General features: G+C 41.9%; 1 protein-coding gene across 1 annotated transcript in view; it reads right to left on the reverse strand.

The window, feature by feature from the left end:
• SMOC1 (SPARC related modular calcium binding 1) overlaps positions 1–21,647 on the reverse strand; it is a 127,325-nt gene that overhangs the window by 25,942 nt on the left and 79,736 nt on the right. Inside the window, exons 6-7 of the mRNA XM_074148866.1 lie at positions 19,181–19,270; positions 14,290–14,370 (exon numbers count right to left, since the gene is read on the reverse strand). Coding sequence (XP_074004967.1) covers positions 14,290–14,370; positions 19,181–19,270 — 171 coding nt within the window. The remainder of the gene's footprint in view (positions 1–14,289; positions 14,371–19,180; positions 19,271–21,647) is intronic.

A 21,647-nucleotide genomic window follows, 5' to 3' on the forward strand; every position in this document is an offset into this window, starting at 1 on the left:
TCTGTGGCTCGCTGCATTGCGTATGGAACACAGCACATCCTTCTGTTTAATCTAAACCTGGCTCCAACTAGTTTTGTTTGCTGACCCTAGTTCTTCTGGAGGATGAAACAGTGAACAGTTTACAGTCCCCCTCCCTACCTCTCACTGCTATACAGATTTCTACTTCATCTCTTACATGCTGAAAAGTCCCAGCTGACCCAGTTCTTTCTCTGAACCCTTTGCAGATCCACCATACCTTGTCTGAGCTAGAGAGGATCAAAACAGCAAACACATTAACACTAAATGGAGGCTCTGACAGCAGCCTTGTGGAAAGATCCTTCAGTGACATCTGTCTACTAAGAAAGTATTAACTAGTACTAGCCCCCGGAGAGGCTCTTTCCTCCAGGCTACCACTCTAATAGCACTTAATTCCCTTAAAAAATAAACGTGAATATTAATAGTTGGGTTGTATTTCAACAGCCAGCAAAATCAGCCGGGAAATCCATACCATCAGCTTCCCTAGTATGGGACTTGGCATGAACTGCATATGCTGGCACCCTGAAAGACAGTCTCACGGGTAACGAAGGGACCATCAAATGCTATCCCAGCTCCAGGACACTGAAGTCAGCCTGTTCCAGTCAGACTGCTTACTGGAAACTTTGCCGTTGTTGCCAAGGCCAGGTTTATGGACGACACTGAAAGTCTATGGCCAAGCTAGAAGGTTTAGTGCCAGCTATGAAATTAAGCTGTCATCTTAGAAAGAAGCATATATTTATTATACGTGCAGGGTACTTATAAGTCTATTCCCTGTTTGAGTTAATGGGGGTTACAGGCACAGAAAGATAAAGAAAAAGAGGTTTTCTTTTTTTCCCTATATTAAACATTTAGAGAGAGAAGAACATTTAAGACAGCAAGTCAGTGGGACACAAACAGCCTTCCCAGGACCAACAATAATATGATACTCCTTTTTATTTTAAAGGCACTGTCACATTCCCCTGTTTTTTGCCATCTCTGCTTTGCCTTAAGACAACCATCAGCAAAGAAGCTGAGTAACACTTGCCAACTTGATGCTGCTGGGGAGCGAAACCTTCAGGAGACAGCAAATCTAGACTACAACAAATCCAAGGACAGCAAAAAAAAGAAACCCGATAGGGAATGCATGCACACATGAAGGAGAGAATCACTGGCAGAAATATCCATTTTACTTTAACTGCTCAGCTCTAAAACGCTAACTGTTCCTTCTTAGTCTTGACTGCTTCTAACACTCCTTAAAACATTTTTAAAAGTAGTGTCTCCGAAGCCATGAGCTATTGCAGGAAAACAGGGCTTGGACATCTGAAGTTGTACATTATTTATGCAACAATTTTCCCCTAGTAATGGCCTTCTGAGAAATACATGGTCAGATTCATAAAAAGGTCTCTCATTCCTGGTCCCTTAAGTACACACATTCAAACATACATCTAGTGCCTGCACAATAAAAACAGAAATGATGGATGAGGTAAGGGATTCATCTGACTGTCTAATAAACTAGACGGTTATTAAAGAGATGGGGTGTTTGTTTACCTTACAAAGTTGAGAAGAGAGGGTGTCTAGCAGCATCTAACCAAAGGCTTGTGCTTAACAGTTCTCATGCTCAGCTTGCAGGGCTGGATGCAGCCGACGCACTGCTCTGGGGATGAGGCAGCCTCCCCCAGCCGCCCTCCTGACACATAACAACTCTCATTGCTATCAGAGCCAAAGGACCAAGCATCAATCCCCGGGGCTGCAAGGATGCTGTGGGTCATGAGGGTAGGACATAAGGAAGATCTGCCACCCAACCACAGTGGGCTGTTTTTTGAATATTGCTCTTCTGCACCCAATTTTTTTCTTATTAAAAGAAAAGGGAGACTGCAACATCAAAACCAACCACCTTGGAGAAATCCCTACACCCTTGAGAGACAGGAGTCCTTCTTCCAAAGCAGGCAAAAGAGAGGGTCTAACCTCCCTCTGTGCTTCTGCCCAGCCCCAAGGAACCTATGTGAATAGCCTAAGCCCAGAGACACAGGCCATGCCAGGCAGGGCAGATTTCCGTCTCTTCCCCTCTCTCATTTCTTTTGACCAGAAATTCTGTCTGGACCAGGGAAACTTTTCCCATGGAGTTCCCACAAAAAGCTTCCGTTTTAATGAACAAGCATTCATCAGAAGAGGAGGAAAAGATCTTCTACTGACAGATTCTTGACCAATCCCCATTGTTAGTGCTGCAACAGGGATTTGACTTCAAAATACCATTTCAAAAAAATCAAACACATGCCTCTCCCAAATTTTTTTTGTTCAACTCCCAGCTTTGCCCTCTGTGAGGAACTAGTGCAGCACAGAACAAAAGGCAGCAGCATGGATATCTAGTGCCAAGTTTTTATTGACACCCTGTGCCAACCCAAAAGTGAGGACTAAGTGTCTTTGTGCCTCAGTTTTTCTCTCAGTGAGAGAAAGCATTTGCTTGTCTCCCAGGAAAGCTTAATTCAAACAGGCTTGATTTCTCATTTTTATTTAGCCTGTCTTTACACTACTGTGGCACAGAAGAGGAGCCTTGAACTGCTTATTTTATCATAGCCTGTACAGCAGCATAAAGGTACTTTTCTGTTGCATAAAGGGAGCTCAAATGCGAATAGGACCCAGGTCTGCTCTGGGAGAGCAGGTGCTTCATCCCAGTACAGGACTTACAAAAGCTGTGGGCAGAAAGCACAGCCTCACTCCGCAGAGAAATTTGGGCACAGGTTTTATCAGCAGCTCAAATCTGCATCCCTTCTGCCTCAGAGGGGAAGGAGAATTTGAAAAGTGTTGGGTATGCACATGCACGAGGGCTGGCAGGACTTGCAAAGCAACATGGTGAATAGGCAGTAGCTGCCTGTCCCCCGAGCAGGGCTGTGGGTGGAGGCAGAGCAACAACCCCTTCTGTGTTTACCAGGAGCACAATAACAGCTGAGCAAATATGGCTCATGGGGATAGCATAAATCTCTCCGCACCTCCGTTAGTCATCAGCGCTGCTACCCGCTCCACCCTGTTCTGTCTGGGACCGTGGTCTTTCCAGGGTACTCTGGCTAATAGAAAAGGTAAAGAGAAAAACAAACCTTGCAGGTGCTCCCAACACTGTACCAGTTGACCAGTCCTTGCTTTACCTTGGTACTCACTCAGTTTCATTTCTCAAGGCATAAGCTACAGAGGAAACAGAGATTACTACATGTTCCAGTGCTGAACAAGTACAATGCAAAGGTTTAACAGGTGGCTTATAATTTTTAAAAATGCATTGTTCCAGGTGGCTCATTAAACTTCAGCTATCCAGGAACACATCCTTCCCCTGCCATTTTCCTTCTGCTCAAAGCGATAAAGCTGCACTGCACTTCCGCCAGCGTTATGTGATGAGAAGCCTATTCAATATCTACCCTTTAGCTTGAAATAAGGAGGAACGGCTGAAGGAAGCACTGTCGTGGGAATTAGAGTGAACTTGCTGAAGGACTTTTTGATGTACACCTTGTGCTCACTTTGCAGAACCTGTGGGCATTGGGTGCTGCCCAGCTAGGAAAGGAGTCCGCTCCACAGGGTTTCCAAACCACAGAGGAATAAAGCTCCACACCTGCGCATCCTGAAACCTGCCAGCTGAAAGCTACCTGTCCCTGCAATTCTAACTCAACTGTCTCTCAGGCAGGGCTTGGGCTCCTTCTACCACCACATCTCTCAAAGCAGTCAGTCACACAGTCCTAGCCTTCCTAAAGCTAGCCACACAAGCTGAAGGATGGCAAAAAGAGAATAATATTTTCTTATGTCTACAGTACAGCATTCTGGCAAAAAATTGCCAATATTTGTATGTTCATACATAATGCATTACAGCTCTGATTAAATTCTGGTTCATTAGAGTATATTATCAGTTGTACCATTCTTATAAGCAAATGAGGAAAATGTAGACTACATACAATTACTATGAGATAGTTGCCTAACATGGCAGGTTAAGAGAAACATGCTCCAAGAGGAGAGGTCTCAGAAGTTCTCTGTGAAACAGAGTTCTCTGTGTTTTCTGTGAGAAACTTTCTTTAGTACTGAAAGAGATCATGAGACTTGTGTTGCATCAAATTAAATGACCAATTTGGCTAATGGAACATAGAATCCAATTTACAGACTGAAATTCAGGAAAGAATTCAAAGTCATCTTGATAAATGGTTTTAAATTAGTGTGATCGCAACTTATAAGTACAAACCATAACAACCAGCAAAGGACACATCCCGTACATGGAAAGGAAACTACTGGCGAGACAGCAAGATTTGGAAAAAAATGGTCAGGAGCTTCAGTAGACCACAAAAAAGTCTGCAACTTCATGACACTGCAAACAACAACAAAAAAATCAAAACAAGTAAATCTAGCTGTGCGATGTAGGGACAGAGACCTCACATAAGAAACAGGCACCAGGGACTGGTGAGCCTTTAAATCAGCTCTGTGTCCAGCTCTGGGCACTGCACTTTGAGGGAGAGGTGGACCATTTGGCAAGAGTGCAGGAGAGAGCAAAGGGAACAGGCAGAGGTCTAGGAAACTTGATCTATGAGAAAAGGCTGAAAGAATTCCATTTGTTTAGTCTAGGGATGACATTCAGTCTTCTGAGACATAAAAGCTGTTATATAAAAAAAGATGGTCATAGATCATTTTTTTTTTCTTCCCCATGGGTAGTTCAAGTAGCAGTCAGCTTACTTGGAGAAAGGAGACTTAGGTTTGAAATAAAAAAAGCCCTGGTGATTCACTGTTCACTCACTGGAAGAGTCAGTGGGATCCCTGTCACTGCATTAGGAACAGGTTACACACATCAGAGCTGCTGTTAATTGGATAAGACCCCAAGTTAAAAAGGGGAGGAAAAAAACCCAAGTGACCCTTTCAGGTCTTTTCCAGTCTCTTCGCACAGACTGAGAAGCTCCAGCAGATCCTAGATGCCTGAGGCAACCTCTTTGCAAACACAGCCTAAAACCTTGAAAATCTTTGACTTGGTTTAAGCTTCCAGAATTTGGGGTTTGATTTTCCTAATGCACCTGGATTCCATATTCTGTATGACAACTGTAGCCGTGCAGTACCTTCACAATGACAACAGTTTCCACAGTCTGAGCAGAGAAAGTTTGGCACCAAAATGCAGCCTTCATCAGTTCTTTACATCAGGACAGTTCCTCAGCAGTAGAAAAGCTTTCAACCTTAGACGCTGCCCTGTTGATTTTGAGAGGAAGCTACCCAGAGTCTGCATTTTTTCTTCCCTAACTCCTCTTTTCCATTTCACATAGTTCCTAAGCACTGTTAGCTTGTGGCATACCTAGCTTTGAGATAAGCCACCTGTCTGAACACACTCATTCGTTTTCCCTATACTCCTTTCTCACTGCACTCTTTCCACACTGAGGAATGCTATTCAATAAAGTAAGAAGCCATAGGTGTTTCCACTGGAGCCTTAACATTACTGGGAAACTATTTTCACTTCCACACCTGTTTTTAATAGTGCTTGGAACAACCAGCACAGCAATTGTTGGAGAACTTGCCCACCTCTGCTGGCTGGAGTATACGAGCACACTATTTTTACAGTACTGTAAGTGTATAATTATAGGACACCAAATAGAAAGCTTTTGAAAACTGTCACAGGCAGGTAAAGAGTATTTCAGACTGGTCTTCCTAACTACAGTAACATTCTTTTTTTATGCTACTGCTGGTGAGTAAAAGCGGGGAAGAGAGACAGGTTTATAGTGTGATGAGTCTTTTCATGTAATGACAGATCAGCTTTTTCCTGTAGTATTTAGCACTTTACGAGGAGGCAGAGGGAATTGCCTCTGACAGGAGTGTTAGCACTCACTCTTGGACATTTAGCTTGAGCCAGCTGTCTCTGGCAAAGTGTTCAGGCTTTGGAAGTTCAATGACATAACATATGGGATTCAGACATCAGCCACGGACAGGGAAATTGCTCCCACTTCATCGGTGTCATGAGATGGAGGTAGCCCTCTTCCACATTCTGGGTTGAAAGGCAAGGGAAGGACTACGGAGTGGCACTACAGCTGAGTTCAGTGTTTGTCCCAGTAGGATTTCTCCAAATTACAGCCTTACACAGGCAACAGAAACCAGAGAAATGCCATCTCATTCACCCAGAGCGAGGGTAGCCAGTTTAACACATCTTAATCCCTCAACATGTTCCAGGAGACTGAATGCTGCCTTGCTTTTTAAACATACTCCTGTCTCTTTGCCTGGGTCTGAAGGTGGGTTCTTTGCCCAACCTTCTTTCCTGACTCTCCAGAGACAACCCTCGGGACCTTCTACTAAGAGGTCCTTCCAGCTACTTAGATGTCATTTCAATAGCCTGAAAAGCATACAGTTAAGCCACCACTGAACCGTACCATGAAATGTACTCAATGGTTCCCACTGACCACTTTCTTGTTTTAGTGGTCTGTCAAAGTGCAAAAGGAAAAGGGAACATGAGGATGGTATCATTTAAGCATCCCCCACACCCCCAAAATATACACAGGACTCTTACAACACAGCTCGCAGGTCTGTTGACATCAATTTGAAAGTAAATAGAACACAGTCAACATACAAGGAGGTTGTGGTGAGGTAGGCATTGGTCTCACTTCTCAAGTAAGAAGTACCAGGATGAGAGGAAATGGCCTCAAGTTGCATCAGGGGAGGTTTAGATTGGATATTACGAAAAATTTCTTCACTGAAGGGGTTGTCAAGCATTGGAACAGGCTGCCCAGGGAAGCGGTTGAGTCACCATCCCTGGAGGTATTTAAGAGACATGTAGACATGGTGCTTTGGGACATGGTTTAATGGTGGACTTGGCAGTTTTAGGTTAACGGTTGGGTTTGATGACCTTAAGGGTTTTTTCTAACCTAAATGATTCTATGACATTTTCCTCAAGTGTCCCATGCTGCTGCTCCACAAACCCTACTGATATTTCTGCAGGGCCTCACACATTTCCCTTCTTATCATCCACTCACTCCACCTCCAAGACCCTCCAAAGTGGAGAATCTTTTCACCCTAAGCCTGGCACCAGAAGAAGGAAGCCTTCATGGGAGGGGCAGGTTTTTCGAGCAGTTCTGGAACACAGCTCTTCTCTCTCACAGTCTTGTGCTCTACTAGGTGATATCCATTGCCTCCTTGGACAATGCTGGGGGCAGCACTCTTAGGGATACACTGATCTATGTATCACTGTATCCTTTTTTTCTTCAGTCGTCTTTGCAAATCACTTGTAAGCCCCACCAGGGCTTTTTGTTTCAAGAGAAGCCTAGATCTGAACTTTTGCCAGAGGGAATCAGGAGTGCCGGTCAAGCTGCTGCTTTGAAACAGCTCTTCCTTATTTGTGGCACCTCAACTTAAGAAATGTTATAATCTTTCTGGTGACATTGACAGGAATATTTGAAGAGGCAGGAAGGAGAGTCAATAAGTGCAGTCTATTTGCAGGCATCAACATACGTTCAAATGGATGTCTGAAGTGCAGATCCACAAACCTGTACTGAAGGCTGCTATTACATACAGCAAGGAGCACTTTAAGGAATTACTTCAGAAAATCAATGCAACCTCTCCAATATGAACCAGCTTCTGCTAAAAGCAAAACAAACTCCATAAAGTCGACCTCTCCACTCTCCATTTGTCCCTGTCTGTCCAGGTAATGTCTACTGCTGCTGGAGCTTATTTCCTTTCCCCTCCAAATCCTCCGTGGCTTTAAATGCATGGGGTTTTTTTTTTCCCTTTTACCCCAGCTTCTTATATCTTTGCCTCTCTCCTACTGCACCCTGTCCACTTGCCTTAACTGGCAGCTGCAGAGTAGCAGTTATGACTCCATGTCTAGAGTAATTTGTTTTCTTTCTTTGGGGGATAAGGAGGGGGGAGTGACTGAATTCTTTGGGAATGATTTATCACACAGCACTCAGGGGGAGCTTCATTTATTTGCCTAGCTGCATATGGTTTAACACCTATGGTTGCATGCCGATTATTATACAATGTTATTTTTCCCACTTGTATACTTTGCACCTTTTCATAGAGCAGATTAACTAGTCCCCAATGGCATGTTATTTATGACTTTGTTTGCTGGCTGTCTGGGAAGGGTCCTGCTCCTAGATTCTTCCATTCTCCCTGCTTCTGCTCTCCCCTGCACACTCCCTTCTTCACCACACCTGTCACACCGAGACTGTGGGAGAATCACGCTTGGGCATTATATATATATATATATATAAAAATATATCACACCTTCTCAGAACTTCCAGGAGGGAAGAAGAGACAGAGGCCTCCCAAGCAACAGTCAAGACAGGAAGAGGTGGCTGAACCACAGACGGAGCCCGAGGGAAAGGAAGGATAGAAAATAAGGGAGAAATATCACATTTTGGCTTGCAAGGAGGCAGGAACTCAGAGAAGAGCATAGAGATCTGCTGTGAAAGCGTAATGGAATTAGTAACCAGTCATACTCAACAGGAGCTGCTTCTAAGATTGCTTCATTTGATATCAAGCCAGAACCTAAATGAAAATTAATTCAAAACCAAACCAAACCCTCACAAAAAGAAGGTGTGGGAGGACTAATACAAAAGTCTGAATATAAATAGTTCTCCCAGGAGGGACAGGGAAGTGACAGTTTTAGCCCAATAGTTTTGACAGGTCAGAGGAGCACTGTGTTGGGAGGCACTGAGTGAAGATGCAGGACAAGAGCGAAAGAAGACACGCTAATAGAGGATAGTAGAAAAGGCAAAAGCTTTGTGACTTATTGGGTCCCTCCTGTGACACTTCTTTTATCCTCTTCAGCTATGGGAAAGTTCAAAAGCCACTACTACCAGGTGTTATGCCCAAAGGAGATGGAAGCACCAGAATGTTCACCAAGGAGGTCTACAGTCAGCATTAGGATGTAATTCCCAGACACCAACATTCTCCAATTCCAATGCCTTTGTAACATCTTATTCAGATGTCAATACAGCACACTTGTGCTGGTTACCTCCCCTTCTCAACCTGCTTCCCTCCTAAAGCAAGATCAATTTTTGCTTCTGCCCCTCTCCTCCATTTGGTGTCCTGACTAACACTAACCAGCCACAAATTCTGGGGAAGAACCTACAATCCTGTAATAGACATCTGGACAGTAACATTAACACAACTGGCATGGAGAGACAGCCACAACTGGTTTAGTAGTAGCACAAAGCAGGAAAAAAATTTGTCTAACCTTGGCTATTTTTGGTGTATCCCACCAAAACTGCCATATTCCTTTTTAAGGGCAAATCAGCAGGCTCTGCCCTGTCATATGTTGATTTGTCTCACCTGACAACCTGACTCAGGAGGAACTACACTGATTCTCAATATCAGTGGCTTAAAAGCAGACTCCTTGTTAATGTATAGGATCCTAGGAAGACTCCATATAGCTAATGCAACATACCATGAGTACATTCCCCTCTAGCAGCAATCACTATCCCTGATCCTTAAGAAAGGCATACAACAAAATGGTATCACTTCCTAGGTGCGTACTAGAAAGAGGGAGCTATTTTGGGGTGCCATGTGGATTTTCTTGCCCTTTTTTTACCGGAAAGCAGGAAAAGCCTTAAGGAAGGAATGCAGACAAACCTGAGAACCCAGGTCCTGGTAGTACACTTGATATAATCACACCTCACCTCACTGGGCAGATCTCTGGAGACAAACTGCACCCAAGAATACACAGACTCCCTTTGGGGTGGATGGCAAGGTGTGCTTCTGCTTCTTTAAAAGTGTATATACAGACATGCAGCTTTCAAGCCATTTCTCCCTTCAAGAAGCCCTAAAGTTTGGGCTCCAAGTGAATTCAATTAGCAAAAGGAAACATGAATACCACCATTCTTGTTTTCAAAGATCACTTAGTTATATTCTGTCCACTAAGAGCTCCTGACAGCAGAAGGCTCTATCACTGGAAAGCTGTCACAGGAGATGCCTGCACGATGCTTGGGTGCCAGAGCTGAACAGAATAGGACCCCATTCCACAAGCAAGATTCTGAAATAAACAGCCATGGTTTTTTTTCTTTTTTCTTTTTTTTTTAAACTAGGCACACACAAACCTGTCTTCAGCTGCTAACCTTAATATATTACTCATTCTTCCTTTCAAATAACGTCATATTCAAAACCCCAGTGACTGCAGAATATTTACTTGAGGCTGCTACTGCTGGTTTCTCTACAGCTGTTTATTTTTCCATGCATGAGCTCATTACATCACTCTGTGGTTTTCTTAAAGGTTGTCAGGGTAAGCTGGGTACATGCTGGAATCTCTTGCTAACTAAAACCAAATCACTAAGTAGCACAAATTGGGATTTGGAGATAATCCAACTCTGGAAATAAGAAACAACTATGTATTCCTTAGTGGAAACGGACAGGGTGCTCCCAAACAGACAACCATTAGATGTATTTTCTTGGAAGCGAGATACATTATTGTGTGTTTCCCTAGACTAAGAACTGTAAAAGAATAATCATTTGGACTGTGCCAGGCTGGAATAGGTTGTGGGGAGGAGGCAGGAAAGTAGGAGGCTGCAACAGTGTAAGTAGGATGAAGAGACTGTTCCCAGCCATGCTGATTAGAGAGTGGCCATTGCAAAGGTCCCATCTGTATCGCCTCCTGCTCTGACAGCGTTAAAAATAAACAACACATCAGTGAAAATCAGTTCAAAACAAAAATGCCAAAAATGTTTTTGTCATCTTGCCACAGCAAACAAAATACTGTGTTCATCTAGCTCTTTTACTTGCCCCAAAAAGGAAAACTGCCTTTTGGGCTTTTAGGCTTCATAAAGGCAGAAGACTTGGTTTGTAAATGTAGAAAACCAGTAACTTCTCTGCTACGCAACAGCCCAGATGTTAGAGCATGTTCATATTTTGGTTCCTGCCTCTGGCTGAGAAGATCTGAACCTGCATCTCACCCTACTGAGAAACAGATCTAGTCATCATTTCATTATTTAAGGCAGGCAGGGGTAAGAGCACTAGCAATCCCTCCTAGCAATGCTGTTTTACTTAGCATAGAAAAAAATCCAATGGCAAAACGCCTGGAGACATACAGATTCTCAGTCAAGTGCTCTAATCACCAGGCTACAGTCATTCTGCTTTTCCTGATCCCTAGCTTGATTAGTATTTACAGATGCCAAGCAAAATATAAATGCTCCAAAAGAAAGGACTGTTTCAGGAGAACCTCTTCTGTTTGTCAACACTAAATGGAAGGTGGAACACTCAGATTTCAAATGCACCTCTTACAAGATACAGGCTGCGTATGCAACATAGGGTGTCACCAGCTCCGGGGTACTCAGCTACTTGATGGTTGGTTCACTCTGAAGCCTAACATTGACCAGAGACAGTGATGGCAAATTACAGACCCTATTTTTCTCTGTATAGCAATTCTTAAATTCTCCTCATGGTTGGTATAGTGATGGTGCTAGCTTTCCAAGATGTCCGACGTCGGCGCTGATTAGAGAGCAGCACATAGCATCTGACAGGAATATCGACTGGATTTCTCTTCAGTGCAAAGGACAGGGCTATACAACCACCGCAGGGAGAAGAGAGATCAGGGTTAAGTGTTTCAGTATATAAACTCCGAGGAATAGGGCAGGCTTTCAAGAACTCAAGACTAATAAAAACAGAAACAAAAGAAGAGTTAGGCTGGACATTACAAAAATAAAAATTCTGAGACTGAGTTCAGATAGAGCAGCTTCCTATGGGAAGAAGTGAAATCTTTATTGCCTAAAGCATTTATGCTACACTAGAAAATGCTGCTCTTCCTGCAGTACAGAGACACTCACTAGCCCTAAGGCAGTAGATTAGATGACCTACTAGGCCTTTTCTCACCGCTAATTTCAGTGATCCTGTTAAATTGCTGCAAGAGGATACCAGGCTGTATCTGCTCCAAGACAGTAAGTGCAAGCTCAGAGAAACAATATAGCTGAGCTAGTACCAAAACAAAAAATCCGATCTTGCACTAGTAAAACTTACCTTGACCCTTTAAAGATAAATGAAAAATCAGAAATGTGCTGAGCATTAATATTTCAATCTGACAAGGGACAAAAGCAATTAAAAACATCCCCTAATTTAGCATGCCCATCTCATGACAGCTGTTTCATCATCTTCAGCCAAGACAAGCCAATGACTTGAAGACATTTGGAGAACCTGATTCTAAGTGATAATTATCCTCCCTAGCTCTTTGTTGTCTAATCCCACCTACCCTACGTTGCCTTTTAACATATACGACAAGGGATGAAAGGAATGAAAGGTACCAAATAAGGGGACTAGGCTTCACTGGTTGAAAGAAACAGACTAAAAAGTAGCCGACACCTAGTATCAGCTAAACCATAGCCCTATTTTGATGGGGAGCATTTCTTGGTATCAATAATTTGGTATAGGAAACTGAGATGGCTATTTGTATGGCCTAACGTGGAAATTTGGGGCTAAAAATTGGCAACCCAGTATCTTAATGAGATCCTACAGCAATTGAGTGTTTGTCAGGGCAATCAGTAAGGCTGAGTCAGATGAACCACACACCTCCTTTTAGCTTGCTGTAGAAACCACTGCTTATGGAACTCTGGAATTTTCCAGAAGATCATTTTCAGTTTGTAGCATGCACCCACAATAATCTTGTTTGAATAACAGAAATGACATCAGAACCAATTGGAAAAAAGTGGACAAATAAACTCACAAAAGGAACTCTTCCATGAGCAACAATCCAGTTTACACCAGGCAGCTCCCTGAGGAAACACTCAAACAAACCCATTGCCTTTACAACATGAAAGCCACCATAGTTTGGCTCTGTTGGGCCAAACAAGGGTGAGAGACAGGCTCTCAAATAAAAGACCCTCCCACTCCCAAGTCCCTTTGTAGCCTCCTAGAATACAGATCGAAGAACTCTTATTTCCATTGCAGCTACCAGGTTTGCTGCATTAGAAGGAAAGTTGGTCTCAAAGATATGTAAGACCCATTATATATGATTTTAACATTAAACTGTCACCTTCAATTGCACTGCAAGCTTCTGGTTGTCCCAGCAGCTCACAAAACACAAACTACATTTGCAGTCCCACAAAAGACAACCTTAAAGAAGGATGCTGATACTCCTGCATCATCTGAAGCTTCTGGATGATTCCCACTGGCATTTCCTACACAGACCACCCTGCTGCAAAAACAGTCAGGAGGCAGGGTACAGGAGACTGCTGCTAAAACTGGGATCTGGGCAACAATAGGTGTCCTCCTGCTAAGAGCTCTCTCCTCCACTCTGCAGGAAGAGTCTCACCTAACCTAGCACTGATTTCACACTGCAGTTGGGAAGTGGCAGAGGAAGGTTAAAGGAACTGCTGAGTGCCACGAATGCTGACTAATCCAGAAATACCCGGTGATGAGATACTTCAGGCTATCACAATTTATTTGCTCAGGGGACTGCAGTTCTTCCCAGAACAGCTGCTCCAGGCATATATTGTTTCATATAATATATGCAATAGCAGCAACTCCTATTTAAACCTTAAAGTAAACCCATGGCTTCTTAAGGCAATTTTCTTCTTTTGATACTCCCTTTACCTTCTCTTCCTTTCTCCCACTTCAGTTAAAACATATCAGATAGAAATCATTCCTGCCAAGAACCCCTAACTTTCCTCTTCAGATTCTTCCAGTTTTTTGTGATTTCAGTGACCCCACACTGTTTCACCCCCATGTCCAATCTCAAGTTTTACATTCTAACTTCACATCTTTTTGCTCCCCCTTTTCTCACTCACGTTCATGACCTTTTCTTTGCTGGTTTTTGTGCTTAGGTCTTCCCTCATCCGCTCTATTACCTACAAAATAATCTCAACATTTACTTAGGCCCAGGCATAAGTAAACTAGTTTCAGCTGTGAAATAGTGAAATAATCCACTCATTTCTCTAGCAAAATATCTTTTCTATCTGCAGAGAAAAATCTTGAAGTTGCTGGAAAAGCAGCCCCTCTCTGTATTTCCTCAACTGCTTGCACCAAAACCACAGCCCAGATCACAGAACTAAACACATCAGTTTGTACATCCATGAAAGGCTGCTGAACAGCAAACAGAATAAAGATGACAGCTGGCTGGCATGAATTAACAGATAAAGAAACTAGAGATTTGCCAATTATGGTTTGAGGAAACACAAACATCTCTCATCATACATCAACTGCAGCCTTCTGGACACAAAAAAGGATGCTACCTGAAATTATTTTATAGCCTGCACTTCAGATCCTGCAACAATGAAAAGCAGCAGGATAACTACAATGAAGAAAGAATGAAACAAGAACAGACTGTGAGGGACTGCAGCCTAGTTAAAAGAAACGTGGGGTTTTTTCCAGCTGAAACATTACCTGAATTCCTTATGCTGGAGCTGTTCAGTTTGGAATCTTTGATGACCAAGTGCTTAATCCAAAGGGTGGGTGCTGTGATTTCTGAAAGAGAAAAGAAATAACTGCCTTAGAGAACCTACAGCAACTAGTGAATACACATCGTCGTTACTCATGAGGACAAGATGTTTGCTACAATCCTGCCTTAACTGATCCATCATATTTGTAGAGACAGGCTCATCCCCTGGTGAGGTCTTCCACCTCTTATGATCCACTATTTGTAAATCTTCTACAAGGTTATCTCACTATTTTTCCGTTCCAGAAAGTACTTCTCTGCTGGCAAAACTTTTTTTTTTTCTCCCTCTACACCCCACTTCCCAAACTCTCAAGTCTAAAGCCTTTCTCCTTAAGACTTAGAGATCTGAAAGTTTACGTTGCATCCTATAGTATATGTTGGTTTCCACTAAAATATGTGCGAAATCTAGATTTTAAAAAGGCAATCCAGACCTTTAATATTGCTTTAACAGCCCAAGAAGAGATGACCACAGTCAGTTCCCAAAACCAAACAAAAAAATCTAAAATAAATAGGCAGAGAAATGAAGATATTTCGATAAAGACTTGAAAGGAAGATGTTAGAGAAACAAGTTCTGGTAGAAAAGCACGTCTGATGCACTACAACCAGACATCCAAATATAAATTGGGGGGAAAAAGTGCTTAGAGCACCTCCTCTTAGTTGTTAAAATCAATTTCAAAACACAGCAGAACCTGCCCTAAGTCACAGAAATGACACAGCATCAGCATTTGATTAGAAGTGAGCAAAGCAGTACTTGATACCACGTGCTAAAGCTCCTAAAGTGACATTTCCAGAACTGATATTTTCTGAAAAACTTGCGTTTTCCACAAGAGCATGCTTTAAATACTAAATCCTGGAGTTTGTCTTAAGTGTCTCTATGAAGTTTTTACAGGAGCTTTCCTGCTCCCTTGTTGGCGTTTACAGGGATCTGCTCGGCAAGGGAGAGGCTGGCTGACTACAAGAGAAAATTGAAAATAAATAAAAAAATTTAAAAAAGGGATTTTTTCCTTCCTAAATGTTTTCAGCTACATTGATTGTAGGCATTACTGTAATCATGTTCAGGCATTTTTTTTCAGATGGAAATACAGGCTGAACACTGATATTCCAGCAGTAGTAAAAGTTTACTTAAAGCTTGCCTTACCTGCAGATTTCACTACACTATTTTACCAGCACTCAGTCATGATGTGCTCCTACAAGTACATATACCTATATACTTTGGGCCTTTTTGGGGAGAGAACTACCTCAAATTAAACTCTAGGTGAGAGGTAGGAAGGGGAGAACAACAAAAGTAGGAGTCCATAAACCAAAATGCTGGATTCAAACACCTACAACTGTGATGAAATCCAGCTCTGGCTCTGCACTGTATGAGCTGGGTATGTCTACAGCAGAAACAGGAGGGACGATCAAAATCAATAGACCCCAAAGAATGGGTCAGGGCCTTTAGAGACACAATAGTACATATCTTTAAGTGAGGTTGAAAGATACAGAAAAAGGAAATGTGGGAAGGAGAAAAAAAGAAAAGGAAATTAATCCCTTGGGATCTACCATAAAAAGGTATTTTCCATTCAGTTAACCTGGACATTTTGTGGAATACAGGTAAGCAACAGACTGCTCGATACAATAGGTCTGTGGAAAGAGTAGATTCCCACTGAGTTAAGAGGTGAAGTTTATCAAAAAGAGAAGATGTTTAAAGAAGTTATTCTTTAGGAAATGAATACAGCTTGCATGTTGAAACTAAGTAGAGGGTGGATGCAAAGAAAACAGAGCCTAGAAGTGCAAAAGGAAATAAAACTTTTTAAAATTTAAAACTATAGCAACAACCATTAATAAAATACTCTTCTGCAAGTTCTGCAGAGGAGAATCTTGTCCCAAGAGGAGACTCGCTATAAACATCACTGAGATTTACATTGTAATGAAGTTAAATAATTTTTAAAGAGATGGCTGCTTTATGATTCAAACCTTGGACAGGAGAGTTTAAGTTATCTGATCTACATTATCTCTGGCACTGCTCTGTTATGCCTTCAGGGAAGATGGTAGGGAGTGGAACTTATTATGCCTGAAATTTGAATTTTCATTATCTTCTAATGTAGGTAAAAACATGAGAAAGGTGAACCTTCATCTTAGAGATGCTGAGGTCCAAGAGGTTTTACACATTTCAGGGGGAGCTAAGCGTGTTTAGTGCCCTTTAAAAACAGTCAGCCCCTGGTGGATTGAAGATAGGCACCCAAAAACAAAGCATGAAAAAAATTCCACATTTTTATTGTCCATTCATGTCGCTATCAACTCCACCCTGGTTGCCTGACTTTGAATACACAGGTTTTCAGGAGCCCAGCAGATCTCAAACCCACTGAAACTGAATGGGATTTGGACTTTAACTCCTTTGAACATCTCTGAAGAGTCCAGATCTGACAGGTGAATGGATAACTGTTTTGCCCTTTTCTGTCATCTGACACTAGCATCAGCCACCAAGTACAAGCCATTCCTCAGGACCTATCCAAGACACTGGCAGAGTACTCTAGTGAAGTATCATGACATGTTTCCTCAGAATTAAGGGATTGTTCAGGATGACATCCTGAGATGTTCAGTCCAACTTTCTGCTCCAGACAGGGTCAGCTCTAATTTATCCAACTGGCTCAGAAAGGAAGGACAGATTATCACCTCTGGGCAATCTGTTCCACTGCCTCATTGTACTCATGGTGACTAAGTTTTTCCTTATATCCAGTCCAAAGATTTTGTTTCAATTTATGACTGTTGTCTCTCATCAGGCATTACTATGAATTGCCTGGCTCCATCTTCTTGATAAACCTCCCTGTAGGTATTGGAAGGCTGCTGTTAGGTCACCTTTAAGTCTTCTCTTCTCAAGGCTAAACGCTTCTTACTCTCTTCCTGATGTACCCACTTTAAGTCACTGTTGGAGACAGTACACTCACAGGTAGTCTATATACAAACTTTTGGTCAGACCCAGAATGCATTTTCTTGCTACTGGAATCTAGTTAGTTCTATTTTACTAACAGGAATGACAAAAATAGAGAGTGACAAACTTAGCAGAGGTTATTCATCGATGTATAGCTTGATTAACCTGCCTGTCATACTCATACTCTCTTCTCCCAAGTCATAAGGGACACTTAATACAACAGGAACGCATTGCATTAGTCATTCTCTCTAGACTTCTAGGAGATAAGGTCTTGCATAATATATTGCAAGATTTGTGAAAGGCAGTCTTTCATCATACAGTCTAAGCCCATTTATCAGACTTGATTTCACCCACAAATCAAAGCAAAGGTTTTTGATTGAAAATGTTTTTCATAGAAGATTTTTTTCAGACTCTGCCTGTCACCAGAAGGACCAGAAAAAGTCTGTTCACTACGTTTCTCAAAAACTTTGCCCAGTTCTATTTGAATGACAAAAATGCTGAGCCTTTCCTTAAAGGAGCTTCTGAGCAGGCTGTATTAACCAGAGCAGATCACTCCTGCATTTTACTAGTGCATTCTTTCCTTTGAATATCTACGGGCACCTTCTCAGGGGAAAACTGAGAAAAAAGGGAAAAAAGGCCAGAAGCATGCTGTGACTACAAACAGCAATTTAATACAACATCAGCTTGCTGCCAGGAGGAACTTTCTTTTGATATAAACAAGAGATAGTCAGCATGGCTTCAGTCTCTGTTTATTTGAGATCTATTTATTTATTTATTTTTGCTCTGAGGGCCTTGCTTTGTTTCTTAAAGTTCACCAAAAGATTCTTACAAACCTACGATCACTGAATGGAAATGACAGCACTACAGCATCTTGCCATTAAATTAACTTACGTTAGCAACAAATCCCCTCAACTCCATCACCTGTTTTTACAAGAAAGCAGGAGGTATCAGCAGCACCACCTACTCCCGCTCAGTAGCCTCCATTTCTGCCTTTGATCCAGTTTTTAAAAAAAAGTGTCAAGTACAGCAGTTCAGTATGAAAATGCATAGGCTTTCTCTCACTGCCTTAAGGTCCAGTTCCAGGTGGGCCACTGAGTGGTTGGCTCTTCAGCCTACAGCTTGACTATTATGATGGTGGGTTTAAACCTGTAGAAAACATGCACTACTTCTAAGCAACAGGCAAGATCTAAGCAGCTGCTAATAGGCCCATTCACTACCCAACGACCACTATACCCACCGCTATTTATGTTTGTATGCGTAAAAGGCTTGAACCCTCTGTGATGACAACCATTTTATCCTTGTTTCAAGGATTCCAACAGACTAAAGTCTGATATTCCCTCTCTAAAATAATACAATCACAAGATTAGCCCATTTCAGGAGACTGCCTTGGTGGGCTGTGAATTAAGTGGGCCCAGGACACTGACTTAATTTGCTTAAATAGTATGTGCGTCAATGAAAGTAATTGCTAAATAAAGAAACCTCCCAGCAATTTTCTTCCAAGTCAAGATTCACAAGCTGTGGTTTAGCACTACCCTCCCTTTTGTGAAGCTGCAACGTGTTGCAGAGGTTATGAAACTCCCAGTGTTGGTATCATGAGGGTGGAGAGAGCGATGGGGTAAGGTCAGTCTAAAGGAAGTTGCTGTTTCTGACTCAATGCACATTTTTTCTGTCATGACACCTTTTCCTCCAAGGTTACCCCAGGAATCTGGTCAACTGGTGTTATTGTTGGATTCCAGGGAAGAGGGGAGGATGTAAAAGGATTAGGGAAAATGCCTGAGGTCCCAAGGGCACTGTGAAATTTGGATAACTTATGAGATTCACTGGCTTTTCTGCTTTGCAGGATAAAGAAAGCATTTGAGTCATATATCCTAGGAAAAAAGGTGGTTTTTTGTTATTATTGGAGTGGTTTTCTTAAGGGATGTTCTTACCTTCTCCATCGAAAATAGGCTGGGTTTCCATGGTAGGCGTTGGTTTCGAACCATCATCTGAATTGAGAGTTAAAAAGAATCGAAAAGAAACTACCATTATTGAGGTAAATACTATCTACTCTCCAGTACTGTTGAATGATTGGGATTTGTACATGGCCCGGCCAAGTCCAGAAGAGAGAGAAGACAGACAGAATGAAAACAAATTATTCCATTTACGCTAACAGCAATAACATTTTACATAGCATGCATGCATCAGCCACTACCCCTAGATTTAATAGAAGCCTCCCCTCTTCCCCTCTCCCTCCACAGACCACTGGCATCACCTGGGAATCTCCCCTTGTTGCAGTCATCAGGCAATTGCCACCTTTCAGGTGGCTACAGATTCCACATAGGACATCTCCCGAGACAGCAGAGGTCTGGGGATTGCTGTCCCACTGTGTCTTTCTCCTTATTCTTTTTGTTCAAAAGAAACACTTGTCTTCTGAAACTTACCTGTGCAGAACCTGGCACCAGCATTCCCCGCAAAGCTGTTAGAAAGGGATGGTCAATAGCAAATCTTTTTTTCTTTCAATGGCTGCATAAAGGTATTCTCTAATTGCAATGCTGTGGCAATGTCTTCTAATTGCAAAATTGTGGAATAAGAATTCCTATTAGGTTCTTCATGCACAAGAGCGCTCCAGGTCTTCTGACCACAAGTCCTTCATAATTAAAAGATTCTTCATCCAAAAGAGATTCCACAGGAAATATAGATCTCAAAATTTAGAGATGGACCACAGAAAAGTGTTGAGTTTACACTCTGGCTTAGTATGCTTGTCCATCATATCTACAGACCCAGCTTCTATTCCAGCCGAGTCTAATTTCCCCAGCACTCAGAGGGATCTGGATTTCACGCCCCAGCTTCGACCATTTTTACACAGCACCAGGACAGTGGCATAGCATTAAGTGAGGCAAAAACCTTCAACTGTGGGCAAGCTCAGCTGGAACAAACTGTAAAGGAAAGTGTTTTGTTATATGGCAAGATACAAATGTAGAACATTGTTGGGAAGTAAACTAAGATGAGATTAGCCTAGAATTGCTTATTTATTTTTTTATCCTCTTTGGAATAGAGTGGCTTTAAGACTTACAATTTGTAACAACTATTTTTGCATATATCACAGACAAGGATGACACTAGGCATCAGCAAAGTTGGCAATAACCTAAAATGGAAAGTTGCACAGCAAAAATCAGTTGGAGAGAGAAGTCTACGCCAGAAGAGCCAGGCTTGCCACCATCTCCACAGCTGTATCAGATGCACAGCGCAGAAGCCATTGGGAGGAAAGATGCATGGGACAGCCTCTCCTAGAAGTAGCAGTTACCATCCTCAGCCTTCCCTTATATTGGTTCCAATTACAAAAATGACCATTGGAAGGGGAAGTCAGAGATGGAAAACAGAGGCTTGTAAACTATTTTTTCACCAATACCTGTATATTTGCAGTTTTATAAAGTGAGCAAAAGCCTGACCTCTTCCAGAGATCATTAATTTTATGCATGTCCACAGAAAGCAATCTAATTAACAGAAAGAAAAAATGTGCTGGTAATTTCATTTCAACCTCAGATATCCACTGAAGTAAAGGAGGTTGACAGAAACAAGCAAGAGATCCTGTTGTCATTTTCCCTCTTGATCAATGTATTTGTTTTTACGCTTAATTATAAGCATAGAGAAAAATATTTGGAAGAAAAAAATATTTGGCACTCCTCAGCCAGCTCTGAGTTTTCCTGTTACTGGGTGTTACCAGTAATATGGATAAGCAGTATTTTTCTTTAAGAGTTTGAGCAACTGATTTCTTGGAAATATTTCCCAAATTTTTACTTAATTTACAAGAAGGAAGATTTTGACCTTTAAAGAAATCTTTGGGTAAAAGGAAATAGCTGATCTTAACTTTTTTGTCAAAATAGGCTGCTCTGCTTCTACAAGATCCCAGAAACCACACCTATGACGTTTTACTTATTTAGGATGACACTTCACACCGTAGTGAAGCAGTGAGCAGCATGTAGTCAGCATGATTGGCTTTACGGATTGAGAAACCAACCCAAACCTGCAAAAGATACTCATAGAAAAAATTGAAAGGTGAATAATTCTTACGTTCCATGAAATAGGAAGAGATCTGGCATAAAAAAAAAAAGTTACCGGCATGATAAGTTTATTCCTATTGTTTTCATGAATGCTTCTGCACCAAGTAATTACAGAATTGCTTTTCAGATTTAAAGCAGCAACCCAGAAGCCAACAATGGAGAAAAATTAGAAATGGATCTGAGCCACAACACTGTTTATCCAAACCATTATGTGAACTTCGGCAGAACTTGGGATGCTTCGGGTTCAGGAGGCTTCTTTTTGGTGGGGGGGTGTGAGTGTAGAACAGAGACAGTAGCAATTACAATTCAGGAAATACATTCTTGTTAAAGAGTATTTTGTAGCAGTTTTTGTATA

The sequence above is a fragment of the Numenius arquata genome, chromosome 6 (assembly GCF_964106895.1).
Source record: "Numenius arquata chromosome 6, bNumArq3.hap1.1, whole genome shotgun sequence".
NCBI lineage: Eukaryota > Metazoa > Chordata > Aves > Charadriiformes > Scolopacidae > Numenius > Numenius arquata.